A 21,673-nucleotide genomic window follows, 5' to 3' on the forward strand; every position below is an offset into this window, starting at 1 on the left:
AATCCACATTTCACCAGTGTTGAATGCTTTACACAAGTCCTGGTAGATGATGCCAGTTGCCCTTCCTTTATCCACCGAAGCTGTAACTCCATCATAAAAGGTCACCAAATTGGTGAGGCCCAATTTGCCCTTGGTGAAGCCACGTTGGTTACTACTGATCGCTGCATCCTCGCTCTCCCTGTGCCTTAGGAGACCCTTCAGGAAGATCTGCTCCATGACCTTGCCAGGCACAGAGGTGAGACTGACTGGCCAATAGTTTCCTGGGTCTTTCTTTTCGCCCTTTTTGAAAATGGGGGTTATGTTTCCCCTTTTCCAGTCATCAGGAACTTCACCAGACTGCCATGACCTTTCAAATAAGATGGATGTCAGTTTGGCAACTTCATCCTCCAGTTCTCCCATGACCCACAGATGGATGTCATCAGGTCCCATGGACTTGTGCACCTTCAGGTTCTTTGGGTGGTCTGGAACCTGATCTTTGCTTACAGTGGTCGGATTTCCCTTCCCCCAGTCCCTACCTTTGCCTTCTGTGACTTGGGCAGTGTGGCTAGAGCCCTTGCCAGTGAAGACCGAGGCAAAGAAGTCGTTGAGCACCTCAAGCCTTCTCTGTATCCTTTGTGACCAGTTCTCCATTTTTCTTCCAGAGAGTGTCCATCTTCCTTGGCTCCAGATGGAATTGGTTGTCTTACAGTTGATGCTATGAACAACGAACTGTCTACTGCAGGTTGCCATGCCAGACTTCTGTGGCACTGCCAAACCCGGCCCATTAAAAGTCACAAGGGCATGTGTGGCATGTGAATATGGGTTTATGCTGGTAGTACCATCTCTCATGCCTCCAGGGCTTGTATTCTTGCTCCACTTCCTCACTTCTGCTTGACAGCTCTCAGAAGCAGATATATTAGGTGTTCTATGTTTGAAATAAACAAACAAACAAAGAGTAACTTTTGCAATACATATTATACCTCCATTCTAATATGAAGAGTCAAATAAAGAGCTATGTAGCTTGTACTGTAGGAGTACAACCTGAAGGAGTGAGCTGGGTGTGTTAACAACTCAAACCATACCTATCACTACCATAGTTGTCATCAGAATTGAGCTCTCTGTCATCCCTGCCAGATCACAAGAGTGATAAAAAACCAGACAGTTCTGATTTGCATTTTCCATCTCAGTTTTGATCTTTGTGGTTTGCTTGGCTGGTGTTTTCAAGTGTTTCTCTGTAGCCACTGGAGTTAGAAATGTAAGGAATTTTGAAAGTGGAGTTTCTCCCAAGACAGTTGGAGCTGCTGCTTCACAAAAATCCTGCTAATGCACTGCCAGCCCACCATCACCTCCCACATTAGCCTTTTTCCCACATTATTCACATGGCTTGTTGCTCACGTGAGGGTTTGTATTGTGTATAGGCACACAAAATACGTATAATCTTGAAAACCCACAGATGTGGTCTTCTGATATAGCTGCATATGGGACTTTGGGACTGCAGCTTTTGGGGGTTTCCGTGTTGGGAGGACCTGACCTTTGCTTTTCCTGCAAGGCTGTAGGAGCTGTGGGATTGGTTTCTGTTGGTTTCTTGGAAAGGCAAAGATATCTGTGGTCTTTGGCTGGATCTTAAGTCCTGGGGTACTGAAGTTTGACCTAATAATTTAGGACACAGAGAAGGGTAGAATTTAAATAAACTATCTGGTTTTGAACATTCCAGAACTATTAATTATTAAAATTTATGCAAATCCAGGGAGGTGCATGGCATGTAACACACCATACCTAGAAACAGGTGAGCTTACATGTAAAGGTTTCTTTTTTTTCTGAAAATACATCATCTCCTGTGACCACAATAGAGCTAGTACTTTTCTTATGAATAGTGAATGTTTTATAATTACATGCAGTCCTAAATCTGTTTCCTATTATTGAGAGTCACAAAGGTTTTTGGAGAGGGTTTGTGGGTTGTTGTTCTTTTCTAGAATGATTTCCTCAGCCTTTTTGGCAGAGTATTAACTGTGGCTAAAATATGTTTCAGTGTGAAAATGTTACAGTCTAATGAGCAACTTAGCTCTTGTGGCAGTTTCTTGTTTTGATATAAGAGGTTCTGGGTCAGGAACTGCCCCTTTGATCTTTAATCTGTCTCCAAGTAGAGTTATATGCCAGTACTTTTTATGCTAGCCTTTCAGATTCATGTGATAGAAACACTACAGTCACTGCAGGTCAAAGGAGCCCAAATTAATGAAATTTCACATGCCCTCGTAAGCAATATTGTCACTTCCTGCTAAACTATCACCATGTAAGGAAATTCACCGTCTCTGAACATCATGGTTGAAGCTGCTTCAGGTTTGTCCAGGTTGCATTACAGCATTATTGCTTTTCTTTTGCCCCAGGTGAACTGTGTGATGAGGTGATTAACCACTGTGTTCCTGATCTAAATCCATGCCAACACGAGTCCAAGTGTCTTCCCCTTGACAAAGGAACCAGGTAAGGGGTGTGTATATTGGTCTACACGCACTGGGCAGATCCATCCATTTGCTTGACTAGGGTTGAACTGGCAATGAGTTTGGGGTAAAAATCATCAAAATTAATGCAAATAGTGCAAGACTGTATATACTTCGGGCCATGTCAGATTTTAATTTTAATGCAACCATACATACTTTTCTAGCTTCTGTGGTTTACTCAGAAGTAATAGATGTAGCCCCAGAGCAAAGAAATTATTCTGGAATAGAGCAAAAGGAGTACTTCTGAAACAGGTACTGCAAAGTATCTTACTCTGCCTCAGAAACTAAGGACAGTTTCCATATGTGTTCCTTAGGGCATCCATCAATTCAAGCAGCATAACAGGAGCCCTAACAGATGTAACTCAGCCCCCCTCAGCCCATGCTGGCTCAGAGTTCCAAATCCAGTCCCCATTTTGACTACTGAGAAGGGAAAGATAAACTTGTCATTATAGCATAAAGCTGCAGGTCAGGAGTTTTCTGTTGTATTTCCACTTTAGCTGTTGCTTGCCAGGACAGTTGGCAGCCTTGGGGTACATGAGTAAAGGCCAGCCAGCCATAGTGCAGCTCCTCTCCTCGCACTTCCTCACCTGGGCAACAGCAGAAAGTGGCTGAACTGGACGGCTCTCACTCAGGAGCTGCCTTCTCCTGCTGGTTGTAGAGGCGAGTCGTGCTTGGCTCCTGTTAGATTTGTGAAACCTCCTGTGTTTGTATTTGTGTATTGGGAACGGCACTGACTGTTTCACAGGGGTAAAGGAAACCTTCATGTCTCACATGGCAGTTAAGTATCTGGAGCTTTGAGAGTTGGGATGTTTTGAGAGGTACAGAGTAGCAGCATTCATCACTTCTCTGAACAGGGAATTTCAGAGAAATTTAGCAAGTAGAGACAGTCAACTGAAAAACCAAGCTCTATAGAAAGCTTGTCAAGAAAAGATCTTTGACCCAAAGATGTAAGAAAGAGGGAAAAATTCAAAAGAGTTCAGTGCAGTGTGAGCTGCACTCTGCACTTCACACTAAGCCTGTTTTCAGAGGTGCGTGGCAATCCCGAGAGATCTCCCATTTCCTCCTGGGAGGGCAGGCTGGGGTTCTGGGGAGGGATGGCCTCACCAAGCACACCCAGCATCCTGCAGGGAAGCGACAGGAGCACTCTTTGATCTTCCTGGTAACTTGCAGTTGGTGTCAGATTGTGTCCCGTGAAGCAACCGGCATGTCAGAACAGTGTAAATACACAGAACATTTCAGGATAGTTCAAAGGAAGCAAAGAAACTTTTAGAGATGCTGGGCATCTTGAGGGCAGCTGAACCTGTGCTTGACAGGACTTGGATAACGAGGTGTGTACCAGTATGTAAATCCTCGATGTTCTTTCCAGTGTTCATTCCTAATTAAACCATCATTCACCTAATCCAGTAGTTACATCATGTTAGAAGGTTTATAACTCAAATTACCTAATGTTGCTAGATGTATGAAGGGATGGAGGCAGCTGGTGGAGGCTGCTGAATGTTTTTACCCTTGCTGGAAGCATTTTCATATGTGCCACTCAAATAATTTTAGCAAATAAGACACTTCTGCTTGCTTGCTTGCTGGAAAAGTGTTTTTCACAATGAGGCCATTAACTCTTGAGGGAGGCCTAAATAACTGTAAGTATTTTCTACTATTTTCTATTTCCTAGCATTATTCTTCCCACTTTTCATAATGCTACACAAAAATCCAGACTTTCTGTACTTTTTCTGTCTAATTTTGTTTTCTAGCAGGCCAGACTTGAGAGGTGAAGGAGCCTGCCCAGCCTTAAACATAGTTTGGTTCAAGTATTGTTTTTTCTTTCATACTTTAGTTGCACCAGACCACTCAGAAGTGGGCTGAGAGCCCTAGCAGCTTTTACAGTGCTGTGTGTTTCCTGCTGGGTGTCACTGAACACAACAGCCCCCAGTCCTGTGCTGTTGCTGCTCCCTTTAGCAGTTTGCTCCCTCGACCTCTGATGTGCCATACATTTGTCCATCATGGGGCAGTACAATGCCACCTGTGGAATGAGTCAGACTCATGCACCAGTCCTCTGTTCTGCTTGCAGAGGTGGAGAATGTTAATGGCAGGGTTCAGGCGTGTTCCCAAGCTGCCCATCCACTTATCTGACTGCTGCCCTGGGCACACCGATGAAGGATATCATAGCAGCAAGGACACTAGTCTGTCTGTCCTGCCTTCAGCTCTGGTTGGTCTGCAACTCTGTAAAGCGACGGAAAGATGACAAAGACAGGAAAAAAATAGGAAACCAAGTTATTTATTGATATGGGTAGGGAAATTCCATTCTGGCCCTGCAATAAAAGCCATGATTCATGTCTTTAATACAAGAGACATTGAGTACTTGCAGATGCCAATCCCGTCGGATAGGCCAACATTTTAAATACCACTAGTGTCATGGTTTAGGCCTAGTGTGTAATGAGCACCACGATGCCCCAAAAAGGGGCTAGTCAAAATAAGGACTGAGAGAGCGTCTCACCACTTAAAAAAGTCACAGGAAAAAGACAGATTCATCATAAGGAATAAAAAAAAAACAAAACAATTTTGTTACCAACATCAGAGTAGAACAATGGGAGATACAACCAGATCTTAAAATCAAAACACCTTCCTCCCACCCTTCCATTCTTCCCGGGCTCAGCCTTGTTCCCAGTTTCTTCACCTCCCCGCTGTGCCCTGAGGCGCAGGGGCATGAGAGAGGGGGTTGCTGTCGGTTCGTGCCATTCTTTCTTCAGGAGTAGGGAGGACTCTGCCCAGCCTCTCTTTCCTTCCACGTGGTACCCTTCTCACAGGAGAAAACATCCTCAGAAGTCCAATGCGGGTCTGCCCACAGCTGCACTTTCCCTCACACACAAAACTGCTTCAGCCCAAGTCCACAAAGCTCCAATCTGGGTCTGCCCACGGTCACAGTTCCCTCACACGCGAACTGCTCCAGCACACACTGCCCAGAGTCACAGCTTCTTCAGGGGCAGCCACTGCTCATGTGGCCCTGCCCCACTGGTGAACTCTACGGGCTGCAGGCAGTCGACCCGGCTCTCGCCATGGGTTGCAAAAGGGGAACCTGGGCTCTGTGTCCTACTCCTCCTCCCTCTCCTTTCTTTCCTTCAACTGACCTTGGTGTTCCTCGAAGTTGTTCTCAGGTCTCACTCCTTTCTCCGCTGCAGGTCTCTTCTGATGGTTCTGAAGAGTTCCCGTCTCTCTCTCTCTCTTTTTGGGCTGGAGCTGCAGTGGGGCTTAAGCTTAAGTTGCGGTCAGGCCAGCAGCACACTGGTTGGGGTCAGTGTGAGAGAGAGAGAGAAAGAACTTGCTCTGCACCCCCCTTAAATCCATGAATTCACAGGGGCACTGATTGACCTGGCCCTGGTCAGAGGTGGGTCTGATAAAGGAAAAGGGAGAGCTTTTCAGGTAGCTTCTTAAAAGGCCATCTCCATAGCCCTTCCCCCATTACCAAAGACAACCAAAAACTCCTCGCAGAAAACCCAATACACACTAGACATGTTTTTAGGCTCTCTCTGATGCTGAGAATGTTGCCATCACTACAAGACTGAAGCAGACAAAATTTCAACTGTACTGGTGTCAGATGGTCACTAGGAAATGAGATAACTGAGCTAATTGTGTAAATAACTCTCTTACCACAACTTGAATATGAAAGCTTCTTTTCCTGCTCCTTTACTTTGTCTCCTCCATACTTTTACTGATGCTTAGTCACTGGGGGCACTATGTGGGATGGGGATGGAGTTAATGGGCCATCATTCCCTGTGGGGAGACCTTGGGTTTCTAGGAGGAGGCTGGGTGAGGCGTGGGGGCTGAGTTTCTCTCCTGCTATGCTCCAGGCACACATTTTTTGGAAGCTTCAGCCTAGATGTGACACGCTATGAGCTCAGACATGACTGCCCCAAAAGGAATTCCGTGTTTCTAAGAGGAAAGCCAAGCTTGGAAGCAAACTGCGCTATTTCAGTATGTGCTTGACTGCACAGAGCTCTTTGCTTTCTAAGCTAAAATTGCAGGTGGCTTTTCTCACTTCCAGCCTTCACATCTTTATTGTGGTATTACTATAGAAGAAGAGTAGCTTTCTGTATGCCAGAAAATAAAAGTCATCCGAAAAATACCATTTAACACAATGAATGAAATTACTTCTAAAAAAAATACCTTCAGGAAAGGAGCGTGTTTTTCCATTCACTATCTTGGTCTTGGAGCATGATATAAATATACTTTATTATTCTAAAGGTTGGTATTATTACCTGACAGCTTAAAACACTGATTTAATGCAGCCCTGCAGAGAAAAGTGGTAGCTCTATCGTTACTGAGATAGCCAGTACACATAAAATTGATGCATGGCAGCCCTGAATAAGGAACTGCACATAGTTCATTACTACATCACTTTATGTTAGAACTGCAGGGATCAATAAAAAGCAGCAAGATTAAATGTTGCCAGTTCCCCCCACAGTCTATTGATTGACATTATTTGCTTGCAAGTGTGACTAAAATGTTGCCAAAATATGCTGCACGCTTCTTACAGTTTGGGGAATGAAGGCTTTTTGCTCTGTTTTGTCATCTCCGTTATGTTGATCACGGTATTCCCTGAGCCACCAAGGTGTAAGAAAGTATTTCAGGCATGCAGAGCTGGAACATCAACCATCCTGTGGTTGTGTAGGGTTGTGATGGAGGCTTCTCCAGTGGGGAGGATGGAGAAGGAAAGTATATGCATCTACATAATGTTCTGCATCCAACACTTGCAGGTTAATAGGCTTTGCCCGATTTTCTCCTTTCTTTAGCCAGTCACAAGCCAATAACTGGAGACTGAAGGTCACATTCTGCTCAGTGCTTGAGCTAGGTGGTCACTGAGGTCCTCATGCTGTGGTAGCTGTTCACTGGTCGTTAACAGGACCTACTGTTCTGCTCTGGCAGGTTACCCCCACCTCGCTGCCGTGCCCTGAGGAACCAGGGTGCAGCCAGGGCCCAAAACATGCTGTCACTTGGACCTGAATTCAGCACAATGACTGCTGCCTGGAAAGTGGAAATCTCTCTTCTCCTCAGTTCCCATGCATCCAGTTCCTCTGAAGAGTTTTTCCACAAGGAGCCTCCTCCTGCACTTACCCCACCAGGCTTCTGGCAGGGAGGAGGAGGAGGCCAGCAGGATAGGTTGGTGGAGCAGTAGTTTCTCTTCTGCCTCCCTCAACTTTATGATGTCTCTCCTCTTCCAGCTCTCAGTGGCAAGCACACTGGGTCCAAACAAGGGGCTCTAGCAAGAGCACAGACCTCTTTTTATTGCTGAAGTTCACTGTAGCTCTCCTCTTGTTCTGGTTTAGTGATCTGCCTTTTGTTTTCCAGATGTGCAGTAACATCCAGCTGGCAGGAGTAAAATGTGTTTTATGGACTAAAGCGTGTTCATGACTAAACATTGTCTACACTATAGAGTCAAAAAGAGGCTGTTCAGCAATCCCAAAAGATCTGTTCCAAGTCAGAAACTTTGGGATGCATTTTCTGTTGTCAGGTTGTAAATTTCTAGAATAGAAATGCTGATGCAGCCTTCATACAGCAAACTCGAGGATTGTGTGTAAAATGAAAAGCTAATGTCTGGAGGTTTGAGTGTATCCCATTGTGTTGCTCCCATGAATGGCATTACCCCGTAGGAGCAGGTACATGCTTCACCTGAGTGTCACCGTGGGAAAAGACAGGCTTCAAAGACAACTTTCTGCAGTTGCAGCAACATTTGCTATGCCTTGCAAATGGATGACAAACAGGTAGTGGTCTCAAAAGTGATGGGTCAGAACATTGCCCTTTCAGACTATAAGGTTAGGAAAGATGTTGTCATCTTTAGCATCATCGGGACACTACTGTGTAATCCCCCTTCTCCATAGACGTGTCTGAGGAAAAGCAATAGTGTGGTATTGCTTTGCTCAGCTTGAATTTAAGTAGATCACAGAACTTCAGCTGCAGACAGACAGGAGATAATCGAGCATTTCTGATGGCAGGGATTGTGCTTTATGTTTCCAAGAATAATTGCTAACAACTTTCCCTCTCAAATCTGATTGGTGCTAGACTACCTGTGTGTGTGCGTGCTGTGGTTGGGAATGCTGAAACAAGCTTTTAACAGCGATTTTCTTGTATTTCAGATGTGAGTGCTTGCCAGGTTACAGTGGAAAACACTGTGAAATAGATAATGATGACTGTGTGGGCCATAAGTGTCACCATGGAGCTGTCTGCGTCGACGCAGTCAATGGCTACACCTGCATCTGTCCGCAGGGTTTCAGGTACGTGCAAGCCAGGTTCTCCTCTGGACTGTCTTAGAGTAGCTAATCAGCCTCTCTGCAGCCTCTCTATTGGTCTGTCTTTGTGACATGAATGGATGCCTCAGTGCTTCAAATCTTGTAGCTGAAGTAGGTCTTAACAAGTAAACTGAATGCAGGGGTTTGGTGATTCTTGGTTTGAAAACAGCAATTTGCCTTTTGTGCAGCGCTATGTTAGTTTGCCTGCCTGCCCCAGTCTTTCCTGGTAAAACACTAGGTAATGCCGTGACAGAAATATTATGGAGATAAACTATGTGTGTGAGAGTGAGAAAAGGCTAATAAAATTGCATGTATGATCCCTCACACCTGACTGCAAGAAAACACGAGTCTGAGGAGTTCGTGCCAGTATCTCTGTGCCTGTTGGTGGGCTCTGTACGATTTGGGCTGTAAGTTTCAAGTCTCTGAATCTGACAGCTGCCAATATATTTGACTCCTGGAAATCTCACTGTCTGTTGCAGATAAGTGTGCTGCTCCAAATGGATTCACTAATCATTGTCTGAGGCTAGATACTGGGTTCCTTCCAGCAAAACCTTTTCTGTGTTTGAGATACACCCATGAGACAAAAAAGCAGTACCTGAAAAGATCAGTCTTGACAAAGCAGAAATTGCGTGAACACTTATGAATAATTTTCTCTGCTTTGTATCTGCAACTGTTTTCATTCTTCTTACTTTCATCTGTGTTGGTTTTGGGGGGGTTTCCCCCCTTCTCAACACACATTTTTATTGCAAAGCAGACTTCCCTGAATAGACACTGATATATAACATGGTGTCAGCTCATGGTTTCACAGAGTCAGACAGGATATCAGATAGCCTCTGAATTTCAAATTCATACCCTTTTCTTCATGTTTTGTTCTCTGCTTCAGTCCTTTCAGTCCAGTTTTTGATGGCCTTAGGGATCTTGCAAACGAGTGCCTGGCAAGGATAACGATTGGCTGTCCCACAGTGGACTTGTAAATGCTCAATGTTATCTAATGGTTAGAGTTGAGAAATGGGATTGCAAGCCATATCTGGAGTGAAGGTAACTCGGGCCTGTCATAGATGACAGTGACTGGGAGACTTCTGCTGCAGATCCCTTTAAGGCATGTCAGTAGTAGGCAGTGACAAAGCTGAGGTTTTTTTGCAGGCAGCCAGGGTGACAGTGTTTGGCAGAGATGTTTTGGGTTGTGATACAGTTAAGCAGAGCAGCAGGGGTAGGTGGGAGACTGGCCTGGCTCCCTCCCTGTATACCCAGCAGCTTGACTGGCCATTCGGGCAGTGCACCAGGTTGGCCAATCTCACACCAGGGACTTCAAGAGCAGAACCTGGAACATTCCGGCCTGCTCCCTGACTCAAATGAGGGGGTTTAATTCCACTAAAAGTCCTCTGAGAAGAGGAAACATCTTTCCACGCAACACTCCAAAACTCTACAGCAGCCTAGACAGCAGTTCAGAGCCCAAGGTAGGTGAGCGAAGTAATCCCACTGCTTGGCAACAGCAGAGCCAACATTAACTTGAAGTCTCCTGCTTGCTTGCTTTTTTTTTTATTTTGCACTAGTCTGTGCTACCTTCCTAAATTTTTTGTGCAAGATGCAAGGGAGCAAGAGTCTTTCAGTAGTCAAACATTGCAGTGGACATTAACAGGCTCCCACTGTCAAGATGGAGAGCAAGCTGAATCCTCTTGCATGCTCTGTGCAGAACAGTCCCTGATCATCTTTGATTTCAGGATTAGAACTCTGCTAACAAAACGTGATCTGCTCGTTATTCTTTCTGTGACTCCAGCCTTTTGTAGTTTAAAGGCCTGCTGCTCTGAAGGGGGTTCCGATTTTTTTTTCCCTCTTAAGATTGTGATTGCAAAGACAGTGATTGACAGAGCTCAGCCTTCTAGTGTTCAGGTTAGAGAGCATGCCTCAGGCACTGTGCGGCAAGGAAATAACTTGTTGATGAAAAGGAGGGAACACAAGGGGTGGTCTGACAAATGTAATGAGGAGAACTAAGGTGATGATTAATAGTCTTTTGGCTAAGTATTGAGAATTATTTCCCAGCAGTGTGCAGAGTGACCTCCCAGTTGTCTGGGCTTGTGCTGTTGTAATAAATGCATGTCCCTATAGTAATTTTATGGTTGTCACTATGCTGTACGTCAAAGCCACTTGGAGTCACAGATTAACAAGTATATTAAAGCCTACAGCCTTGAATAAACAGCATTCTGGTAGTTCTTAGCAGTGTGGGGCCTCATGTGCCCAATCATAGAATCATAGAATTATTTAGGTTGGAAGGGACCTTAAAGCTCATCCAGTCCAACCTTCCTGCCATGGGCAGGGACACCTCCCACTAGGCCAGGTTGCCCAAAGCCCTGTCCAACCTGGCCTTGAACACTTCCAGGAAGGTGACGCACCTCTGAGGACAGCGCCAAAAAGCAATTGTACCATGATGCACACAAATGTTTTCCCATCTCAGTGTTTCCTATTCACTGTTTATGGGTAGCTGTGCTCCACGTAGCACCTTTCCTTATCACTTGGCAACCTTTTCCAATTGCGTAATACACTTTCTTCCTGAAAAGTTTTCAGTGTTTTCTTCCCAAAATAACATTCGCTTACCCCCAGTAGATTATAACATTTTTGAGAATTTGTGAACTCCATTGGCTAAAACCTAACTTATCAAACCTTCCCTCTAGCAATCAGCCTCACAGTAGTGTTGTCCTGATAAACGTTGCTCTCGTGGTGAAGCACACATTAAGGCTGCTGAGCTTGGTAGAAAGCACAGCTCCGCCATTGTTTAGATGCTTCAGAGTTCCCCACTGGGATAATTTGCTCCAAGAAACTCAGCATTGGTTATTTAAATAAATGAGATCATACCAGACAGAATGGACTTGGCCAGGCCATGCAAGTCAGGCTGTGCTTCACACTCCACTGCTGGGGAAATAAATAGTATTAATAATTTCTAAAAATACTTAATTTTTTTTAAAAAAACAAGAAAATACCTTGACAGATACAATTACTAGTGTACTTTCTAGATGCCAGGGGCAGGGCAGCTGCACTTGCAAAGCCACCCACTGAAGGGTTTTCACAGCAAGGAAGGGTTGTGCAGGAGCTGTACTGGGAGCTCAGGGAATCTTTCAGAGCAGCACCGAGCACAGACACACTGGCTCCTTACAACATTTGCTTTCTGTTAATGGATGCTGTTGCGAATTGCATGGATTTTCTATTATCATTTTTAACTTCCATGAAATTAGAATTATGTACACTGACTTTCCTTCTGCTTTCTAGTTGTCAGACAAAACAAAATGACAAAGCTGATGGGCTGGGTTAGCAATGCTTCTTTCTGCTTGTCATCTTTGGAAAACAAATGACACGTGACATCAGGGCAGGGGTGAGGGTAACAGTCATCTGCGGGGCCAGCCCTCGTATGCTCCCATTACTGGCTTTCCTGACATGTTTGCCAGCCAGCCACAAAGCCCTGCACCGGAGAGAGCTCACACACTTAATGAAGCCAGGCTTTGAAGAGAAAAGTCCGCTTTAGTGCCTGGCCAGCAGCAGGGACGTGGGCCTGATGTCCCCTCAGCTCATCAGCACTGCCTGGGTCTGGCTGCTGTGCTGGGAGGCAGCTACTGCAGTAACTGCCTTAAATTGGCAAGAATTGCTTTCTGAGCATCTGTCTTCCTGTGAGGTCATTGCTGTTTTTTTTAGTTTTCCCTTGTTTTCTTGAAAAGAGGAATCCAGGTCATCTCCTGCTGAGAGGTGTTGTGCCCCCATGGTACTGCACTCAGCATCCAGGCACAGGGAGTGGGGCAGGTTTGCAGAGCTCTGCCAAGAAGCTGCAGCAAAGGGTCCGGAAGGGCAAGTCTCTTAGTCTATAACTAAATCATAGCTTAGGTGTGTTCACAAAGAAATGTTCCCAAGAACAGATTTACTTTGAGAAATGTATCAAACTGAGCAAAGGCAATTATTGCCCCTGTGCAGTTACTCCCCCATTCTGTACTACCTGCCCTACTCCCATTTCCACTGCTGACCAGTGGGCTGAGCCTGTTCATCTCCTCCAGGTACGCCTTGGAGCAAAGTAAATGGGCTTTATTGATTGCCAGCAGTATTCCCTGCCAGATTACACTTTTGAGATACATTTGTTTAAAATAATAGTTTGGCTTGTCCCTATGCAAGATTATGCTCTTCTGGTAGAGGGTATTTCCCACTTGGTTGACAGGAAGCGGTTTGCTCGCCTGCCTCAAGCTCTTTGCTGATAATATTAGCAGCCGATAACTGTGCCCACTTACAGCACTGTCACCAGGGCAGAGAGGGGCGATAAGGGGTCCCAATTTTCCACAGCTCCCTACCGCTTAGAAGCAGTGAGGTGGCAATGGGATGGGCGCGGGGAGGCCAGCTGTGAAACATCGCTCTGGCCTTGTGGTAAATAAAGGAAGTTTAGGGCAATGCAATGAGAAAAGTGTTGGAATGCAATTTATCCTGAAAAGTATTGAGAGATGGTTCTGGCTGAGAAGGAAACACCTGCGTGTCAGTGTCCACAAGCACAGCCAGCCCCGAGTGCCACTGAGGGTGCATACACTGGGCAGTGGCAAGAGGCCAGCGCAGTGCTGGGCTTTAGGCCTTGGAAATGCCGAGCAGTGGTTTTTCACCCTCCTCATTCTTATTCCTGTGAACAGATTTTTGTTTGCCATACCCACATCATCATATACCAGGCCAACATACAGATTTGGGCAAAGTTATGAAGCTGGTGGTCACAGAATCACAGAATCACAACAGAATCACAGAACGTTAGGGATTGGAAGGGACCTCAAAAGAGGGGTTGTTTCTGCCCAGATGCAGGACTCTGGTCCATGCATTTTCTCCCTTTTCTCTGCTCCTTCTCTGCTGGTGCCAATATTTCAGCGCAGCTGAGTCATTCCCACCAGAAGCTGTGGCGTGTGTGGCCATGCGGACCCAAGTGGCAGCCTGGGGACTGAGCCATTCCCTGTGAGACGTGGCCCAAGCCTCAGAGGTCACAGGTTCCTATGCATGAGTTTTGCTCAGCTTCTCATCTAGTTAAGACCAAACAACAGCACCTTCCTCCAGATCTGAACATAATTTGAGTTCTCAAGTACTCAGATCTGGCATTTGTTTCTCAGCTACCCCTGGCTTTGGGAGAGCTTTCTTTCCTTCCCATTTTTCTGATCTGTGATGTTGCCAACCACAAAATCAGCTAAAATAAAGTTGATGATCCTGATGCTGTTAGGAACAATCAATTTGGGGAAGCTGCCCATCAAGCAGTTTGGAATCAGTGCATTGATCAGTGCACTCCCTTCAGATTATTTTTAAGCTCTGTTGCTCCAGTTTGCATGTTTCTGGATAGCAAAGAGAGAAGGTAAAGAAATCTCAGGTTTGTGTTTAAATGATTCCCAGAGTTTGCTGAGAAGGTCTACACAGCACAGTGTGGGATGAAAGCTATTTTTGACAGACTGCTGGATGCTGCAGAGCTAAATAACCAGTGCAAAGTGCAGGCATTTGGTATTTGAACTGGCTCGTTCAGACTGAGTGTGGAAATTTCTATCTAGGACAATGTAGTAGAGCTTTCCCATGGTAAAGTGAACATGTGGCAGCTGGATCTCCAAGTCTCTATACCATGGTAGTAGTAGAACATCAGCATCTGAAAGTCTTTCCTTCCTTAAAAAATGGTGATAATTGAGGCCACTTCTTTACTTTACCTTCTACAGTGGACTTTTCTGTGAAACTCCTCCACCAATGGTTCTGCTCCAGACAAGCCCATGCGATAACTATGAGTGCCAGAATGGGGCCCAGTGCATCGTCACACACCACGAGCCTGTCTGCCGCTGCCTCGCTAGCTTTGCTGGGCAGAAGTGCGAGAAGCTCATCACAGTCAACTTTGTTGGGAAGGATTCCTACGTGGAGCTGCCCTCAGTCAAAATTCGCCCTCAGGCAAACATTTCACTGCAGGTAAGTCGCACAGAACATCTGTTGCCAGCCTAGTGCTCTTCTAAGCAACAACACATATACATGTATATTTTTTTTTGTTCCAAAGGAACAGAGTCTATTGGCCCAGATGCTGACAAAGTTAGAGGCAACTTGTGAGCCAGTCATCTACTCTAGAAGTATTGAAACGTGAAGGAGGAACTGAGCAGCACTGTACCTTTGTGGGCACACACCCTGCCTTCAGAGTCTCAACACCTCCTTACTCCTAGACTGGCAATGTAGCCAGAGATTATTCTGCAAACCTCCCAGTCTTCTTACTGATCTACAGCATTGTGTTTCATCCTGTAGAAATCAGTGCTTAATATTAGGACACATATTTTAAAAGGCTGCTCTAAATGGCCTTTCCAGACAGTCTTTTGCTGATTCTTCTACTGTGCACATTCAGTAGATAGAAGGCGTGGGATTTTGTTACAGTCCTGTTGGTACACCTACATTTGGTTTGAGGTCTAAGGTTCAGAAGACAATGGAAAAGATGCCAAATGTGCCATGCCACTGCTGTCATCTTTGTGGTGGTGGATCAAAGGTATTTCAGATACTTAGTCCAATATGATATTTAAGTGATTTGGAAGTTATTTGCATTCACAGTGTAGTAGGCATTAAGCTGATCTCCCCACCCCCCGCCCCCCAATATCCTAAAGTAAATGAGTGAATGATTTCCGGCTTTATACATTTTCTAACATTGAGATGTGTGAAGCACATATATGACATACAGGCCACTGATAGTTAATCTGGACTATTTCTATGCTAGATTCACCCTGGAAATGAAGCATAACATTTCAAAAGATGTGAGAAGAAAAATAATTTCTGTATGTTTATTTTGTTGTATTTATTTTCTCAGTTTTAAAGAGATTATATTCCCCAGTTGGAAATCATATTCGAGACTTACTTGATGGAGTTTGTTTGCAATTAAAATACTAATGTCAAGACATGGGAAAAAGGACCGAATTTCCAGAACGTTAGGGATTGGAAGGGACCTCAAAAGCTCATCCAGTCCAATCCCCCTGCCGGAGAAGGAACACCCAGATGAGGTTACACAGGAAGGCGTCCAGGCGGGTTTTGAATGTCTCCAGAGAAGGAGACTCCACAACCTCTCTGGGCAGCCTGGTCCAGTGCTCTGTTACCCTCACTGAGAAGAAGTTTCTTCTCAAATTTAAGTGGAACCTCCTGTGTTCCAGTTTGTTTTTGTTATTTTTTTTTTAAAGGTAGTTCCTGCAAAGTTTATTCTAATGAAAAAAATCCATAATTAATATTTATCTTTTCTTTAATATCTTGAGTATACAGTTCATTTGAAAATGAAGCTGATTTATCTATATTTGAAACCAAAGTTTTTCTTCGAAATTCCCTTTTATTTAGTGTCTCAGAAGAGATTCTAAGATATGAGCACTCTAAAATATGGCTCCTCAAAAGTTCCAAATACTACAGGTCAACTTTAATGCTGAAAATCTTAAGTGTGCAAAACACATTACATCAGCCATGGCTTGAAGAATAAAACTGATTATTACAGAAATCACATGCAGATAATGTTCTCACTTCTTTTTTACCAGGCTGAATATTATTCTTCCATCCAGCCATTAATCACTAGTGAATTAAATTTAGAGTACATTGATTATTAAGAACATATAGAGGAAATCTTATTTAAAAGTGCTCAAGAAAAAAAAAAGGGCAAAAGGTTAGTACTTAAATATACATATAAAATGGAAACAGATTTTTAAAAGGTACTGTTTAGTTTTGGCATTTAATGCCCATTATAAAAAAATAAGCAAGAAATCTCAAGAAATATGTACTGTGAAAATAACTGTATCCAAAAATCCCATTCTGTCCCTTTTTTATTTTTTTTCCCTTTTGAACTATAGGGATATTTAGAGCTGGTAACTGGGAAAGTTAAGTCCTTGTTTTCTGATTCAGTGCTGACATTTTTTTTCCCTTGATGTACATCAAAGCTAGAGGGATGAGGGCTACCCTGTTCTTTCCGACTCTCTAAATGTCCCATTTGAACTCCACATGACTGGCTAATAACTTGAGTTGGGTGAAGAACTCAATGTCTGGAGAACAGGCCTTATGAGGAACGGCTGAGGGAACTGGGCTTGTTTAGCCTGGAGAAGAGAAGGCTGAGGGGAGACCTCATCACCACCTACAACTACCTAAAGGGAGGTTGTAGAGAGGTGGGTGCTGGTCTTTTCTCCCAGGTGATGGAGGATAGAACAAGGGGAGATAGACGGCACCAAGCTGTGCCAAGGGAGATTCAGGTTAGAGATAAGGAGGAAGTTCTTTACTGAGAGGGTCGTCAGAGGCTGGCACAGGCTGCCCAGGGAGGTGGTGGAGTCACCATCCCTGGATGTATTTAAAGAGCGGGTAGACGAGGTACTTAAGGATATGGTTTAGGGGGTAGACAGGAACGGTTGGACGTGATGATCTCAGAGGTCTTTTCCAACCGAGCGATTCTGTGATTCTGTGAACTCCAGGTTATCCTGAGTGTGGAGACAGGTCCTTCTTTGTGCTCAGATCAGAACCTGCTGAAACGTGTTTGCTTATAATTGTGACACATTTCTTCTACTGCCAGAGCTGATGTTCTAAACCTCCACTTCAAACTGGGGTAGTAGCTGAGAAATAAATTCATGTGTCACCAAAAATATAGCAACAGTCTATTGACAGGGATCAAATAAACTGCAGCTTTCACCTCCTGAAAACCAGTTCTCATTTGAAACATGGGAGCTATCCCTTAGTGGGACACCAACCTGTTTGTGTATGAGCCCACTCAGTGGTACCAAGACCTTTTTGTGCCTCATGGCTCTTGCTCTCATTGTTCATATATATGATTTATTAAATCATATTGCATGTATGATTTTGGTATGATTTTTAATATAGCTTTATTTCTTTTTTAATCATTCTCAAGCAACCCGCACTGCAAATACTGTGTTCAGTTTTGGGCAAGAAAGACATTGAGGCACTGGAGCATGTCCAGAGAAGGGCAACGAAGCTGGTGAAGGGTCTGGAGCACAAGAATTATGGGGAGTGGCTGAGGGAATTGGCGAGGTTCAGCCTGGAGAAGAGGAGACTGAGGGGAGACCTTATTGCCCTCTACAGCTTCCTGAAAGGACAGGGTAGCAAGGTGGGGGTCAGCCTCTTCTCCCAAGTAACAAGGGATAGAACAAGAGGAAATGCCCTCAGGTTGTGCCAGAAGAGGGTTAGATTGGATATGAGGAAAAGTTTTTTCACCAAAAGGGTTGTCAAGCACTGGGACAGGCTGCCAGGGAAAGTGGTGGAGTCACCATCCATGGAGGGATTTAAAAGACATGGAGATGTGGTGCTTAGGGACGTGGTTTAGTGGTGGAATTGGCAGTGCTAGGTTACCAGTTGAACTCGATTATCTTAAAGGTCTTTTCCAACCTAAATGATTCTCTTATTCTGTAACCTTACCTGCTTACTAATGTTTCACAGGTAGCAACGGACAAGGACAATGGCATCTTATTATACAAGGGAGACAATGATCCCTTGGCTCTGGAGCTGTACCAAGGACATGTGAGGCTCATCTACGACACGCTGAATTCTCCGCCTACCACAGTATACAGGTAGCTAAGCTTTACCAGAACAGTTGATTTCCAAAAATTATGGAAAGGTAGGATTTTTCTAAGAGATGTGTATGGGAGAAGAACCTTTTCTTTTACTTCAGTATATCTCATTTATGTATGTAATAAGAAAAGAAATTGAGAATAAGGCTTAGCTAGAGGCAGCATGGTTAAAAAAATGGCATTTATTGGCAATTGATACCGTGTCCTATTATGATTGCAGGAAAATGTTGTGTTTTCTCATCTACTGTAAAGATTTAATTTCTGCTGAATGTTGTCCTTGAAATAGTTGCAAGTAAGTAGTTTCTTTGGTGTTGATATTTAACATTAATTTGCTGTTCCAAGACAGAACAGTGACTATGCAACTGCAGGATTAGATTGTGTCACATAGGAGGAGAAGGGCTGAATTCCTCTATAGGGTGAATATTTTTAGAGGAACTCTTACCTGTATCAGTAGTAACTCCACAAACCATGAAAAAGCACAAATTACAAAGGTAGATTGTAGGGCAGTTTGACCTTCAGACATTTTTGGGGATACCAAATCCACAGGTTTTGTTCATTAGTCACAAGAAAGAAAACACAGAGCCGCAAAGATGATTGAGGGAGTGGAGCATCTCCCTTGTGAGGAGCGGCTGAGGGAGCTGGGTCTCTTTAGCTTGGAGCAGAGGAGACTGAGGGGTGACCTCATTCATGGGGATCAATTTGGAAAGGGCGAGTGTCAGGAGGAAGGAGCCAGGCTCTGCTCTGTGATGTCCAATGACAGCACAAGGGGCAATGGGAGCAAGCTGGAGCACAGGAGGTTCAAGCTGAACATGAGGAAAAACTTTTTTACTGTAAGGGTTACAGAGCCCTGGCTCAGGCTGCCCAGAGAGGTTGTGGAGTCTCCTGCAGGGGACTGCAGACATCCAAAACCCGCCTGGACGCGTTCCTGTGTGACCTGGTCTGGTGATCCTCCTCTGGCAGAGGTTGGACTGGATGAGCTTTTGAGGTCCCTTCCAACTCCTAACGTTCTGTGATTCTGTGAAAAGCAAACATAAAAATAAAACCCATGCAGAGAGGCGTTTCTCTAGGAAAGAGAGATGTCCCACCATTCTTTAGCAACCCTCTCCCTGAGTTAACTCCCTTTGGATTATTTTTAAGCCCTGTTGCTCTAGTTTGTTCTGTATAAACATGCGGTTTTTACCACATGGAGCCTTTTTGGGTTCAGCACAGTTTCATGGCAGTGTATGTGCAGAAGAGCTGGATTTCCCAGCCCACTTGGCTCTGTAAGGAAGAGCATCCTATCGGAATGGCTAAAAGGCTGCCACCATGTATCATTAGCCAGGACGGGCTTTTCTGGAAAGTTTTCTCAGCACTTGATAAAACTTGAGGCTTCCAGGAGCATCATAGCCATGCAGAGCTTTCTTTAGGGAAAATGGTGACTTGTTTAAGGAAATGAGAACATTCTTCCTGTATAAAAGCAAATTGGATAATACCTATGCAGGGATGTCACCAGGAAGAGCAACGGCTTGTCCTCTGTCGGAATGAAGAAAGTAGGTAGTGATTTTCACCAGCTGGGTGGGTAGGTGTGAAAAATTTCTCTGTGTGTGGCTGTTAATCCTAATTGATTTCATGTTAGAGCAAAGCTGAAGTTGGTAATTAGTTGGTGTTTTACACCACTAATTAGAACATAGGGAAAAGCTGTGTGGGCAGCAGAGGGGGTGACAGATCGGTGTGGATGCTTGCTTGCTTTCCTTTGTCAAGGGCAGAACGGGGTGGTGACAAGAGCTGTTGCCACTATCACAACAACATGGATCTGCTGCCTTCTGTCAAAGTTGCCAGAGATGGGGAGTGGCAGTGTCCTGGTTATCTCTTCATATTGATCAAGGAGGAGGTCTCCATTCAGACCGACACCTCATTACCATAAGATTAATGGCTTGTTCACTACATTTTGTACTGCATGATGGGAAAGAAGCTGCTTAATACAATGCCCTTTCCGAAATGTCACTCTAATCTTTTATTAGTTTAAGGAGTGGAGCAAAATCAGATTAGCATGGGAAAAGATTAAGAAAAACTGCAGCTAAAGAACGTCAAAAAGGGCCTCTAAATAGATTAAAAGACATGTTTTCCTTAAGGGTGGAGGAAGGGGGAGGAAACCTGCTTTTCTCCTTACATCGGATTTAAGGGTAGAAGGCATGAGTGGATCTGGTTTGACCTTCTTATGTGTCCTGTTTGACTTTTAGCTACGGTGTAAGCTCTGTTTGGCTAAGACATGACTTCTAGCTTGGCACTGGGTTCTGAGAGGAAAACACCAAATAATGGAAACTCCCATATTTCCTTTAGTAGCTTGGACAATGGTCACTAATTTCCAGTATTCAGGTACTAGCCATCATTTCCAAGTTGTGTTGCTAATACCTTCTGGATGTTTTAGAGGCTTTCTCCAGGGAGATGAAAGTCCTTTTATACCTGGTACTGGCTCCCATGAGTTTATCCCTACTTTTGTACAGATTGTGTTGTCTTCTAACTTGCAGTTTGATTAAATGAATAGCTGATTCAGTGTGATGAATTTTATCTAAACCTTAAGAATTTGGGGAACTATTTTCTGCAACCTCTACAATTTTTCATTTTTCATTAAAAAGAAGGTTACTAGGAGAACCTGAAACATTGAAATCTTAGCCTTGCCACTGGTAAAACAGTTTGTCTATTGCCTACTTCTTGCTGTTTTGTTTAGATGCCTTGTTTAAATCGCAATCCCAGCAAAAGTGGACTGTTTGCCTCTGAGAACCTCTGCTGAAATACTATGACTTGAATTTTCAGAGGCAGTAACAGGTGCTGCTATCCTCTAAAGGGGTCCAACTTCTTGGAAGAGATGAGCAGTACTTTGTCTCTTGTTTTTGCTCAGAAGAGTCTGCCAAAAGAGGAGGAGGCCTTAAAATACGGCCTGGTGGAAACTGAGCCACATACAGCTGCAGGAAATCTGCAACTGACCTAGTCCTGTGTTGTGACTGTGACATTTTGCTGGTTGTTCCAGGTACTCCCATGATGGGATGTGGGAAGTCGCTGGCAAGCCACCTTATCTGTAATTCTCCATCAGAGATTATTATAAGATTATAAGATTATTAATTATAAGATTTATTAATAGAACAGTAAAATTAGCAAAGTGCTTGGCTAATAAAGGTAATATTCTGTAGGGATAAGATAAAACCTGTTGTCAGACAGGTTTGGGAGCCAGCAGCAAGTAAGGCAGCAAGGTGGTAGTGTACAGGAGCATTCAGCAGGCGGGTGCTGAATGGATGAAGGACGCCATGTGTCACATTGCAAAACTCTTCCCCAGCCCCTTAGTGTACAGCTGGGGTGTAGGTTTGTACCAGACACAGAGGGTGTGTGCTTTGAACTCCCTGGGGTG

At 44.3% G+C, this 21,673-nt stretch overlaps 1 protein-coding gene across 1 annotated transcript in view; it reads left to right on the top strand.

The window, feature by feature from the left end:
• Positions 1-2,363: 2,363 nt before the first annotated feature.
• The window catches only part of LOC104543914 (slit homolog 3 protein-like), a gene marked incomplete at its 5' end in the record, with an annotated part of 37,581 nt that continues 18,271 nt past the window's right edge, over positions 2,364-21,673 (top strand). The window contains 4 exons of the mRNA XM_010188632.1: positions 2,364-2,457; positions 8,597-8,734; positions 14,446-14,686; positions 18,161-18,291. Of these exons, the coding sequence (XP_010186934.1) occupies positions 2,364-2,457; positions 8,597-8,734; positions 14,446-14,686; positions 18,161-18,291 (604 nt within the window). The remainder of the gene's footprint in view (positions 2,458-8,596; positions 8,735-14,445; positions 14,687-18,160; positions 18,292-21,673) is intronic.

This window comes from Mesitornis unicolor, unplaced genomic scaffold, assembly GCF_000695765.1.
Source record: "Mesitornis unicolor isolate BGI_N332 unplaced genomic scaffold, ASM69576v1 scaffold2237, whole genome shotgun sequence".
NCBI lineage: Eukaryota > Metazoa > Chordata > Aves > Mesitornithiformes > Mesitornithidae > Mesitornis > Mesitornis unicolor.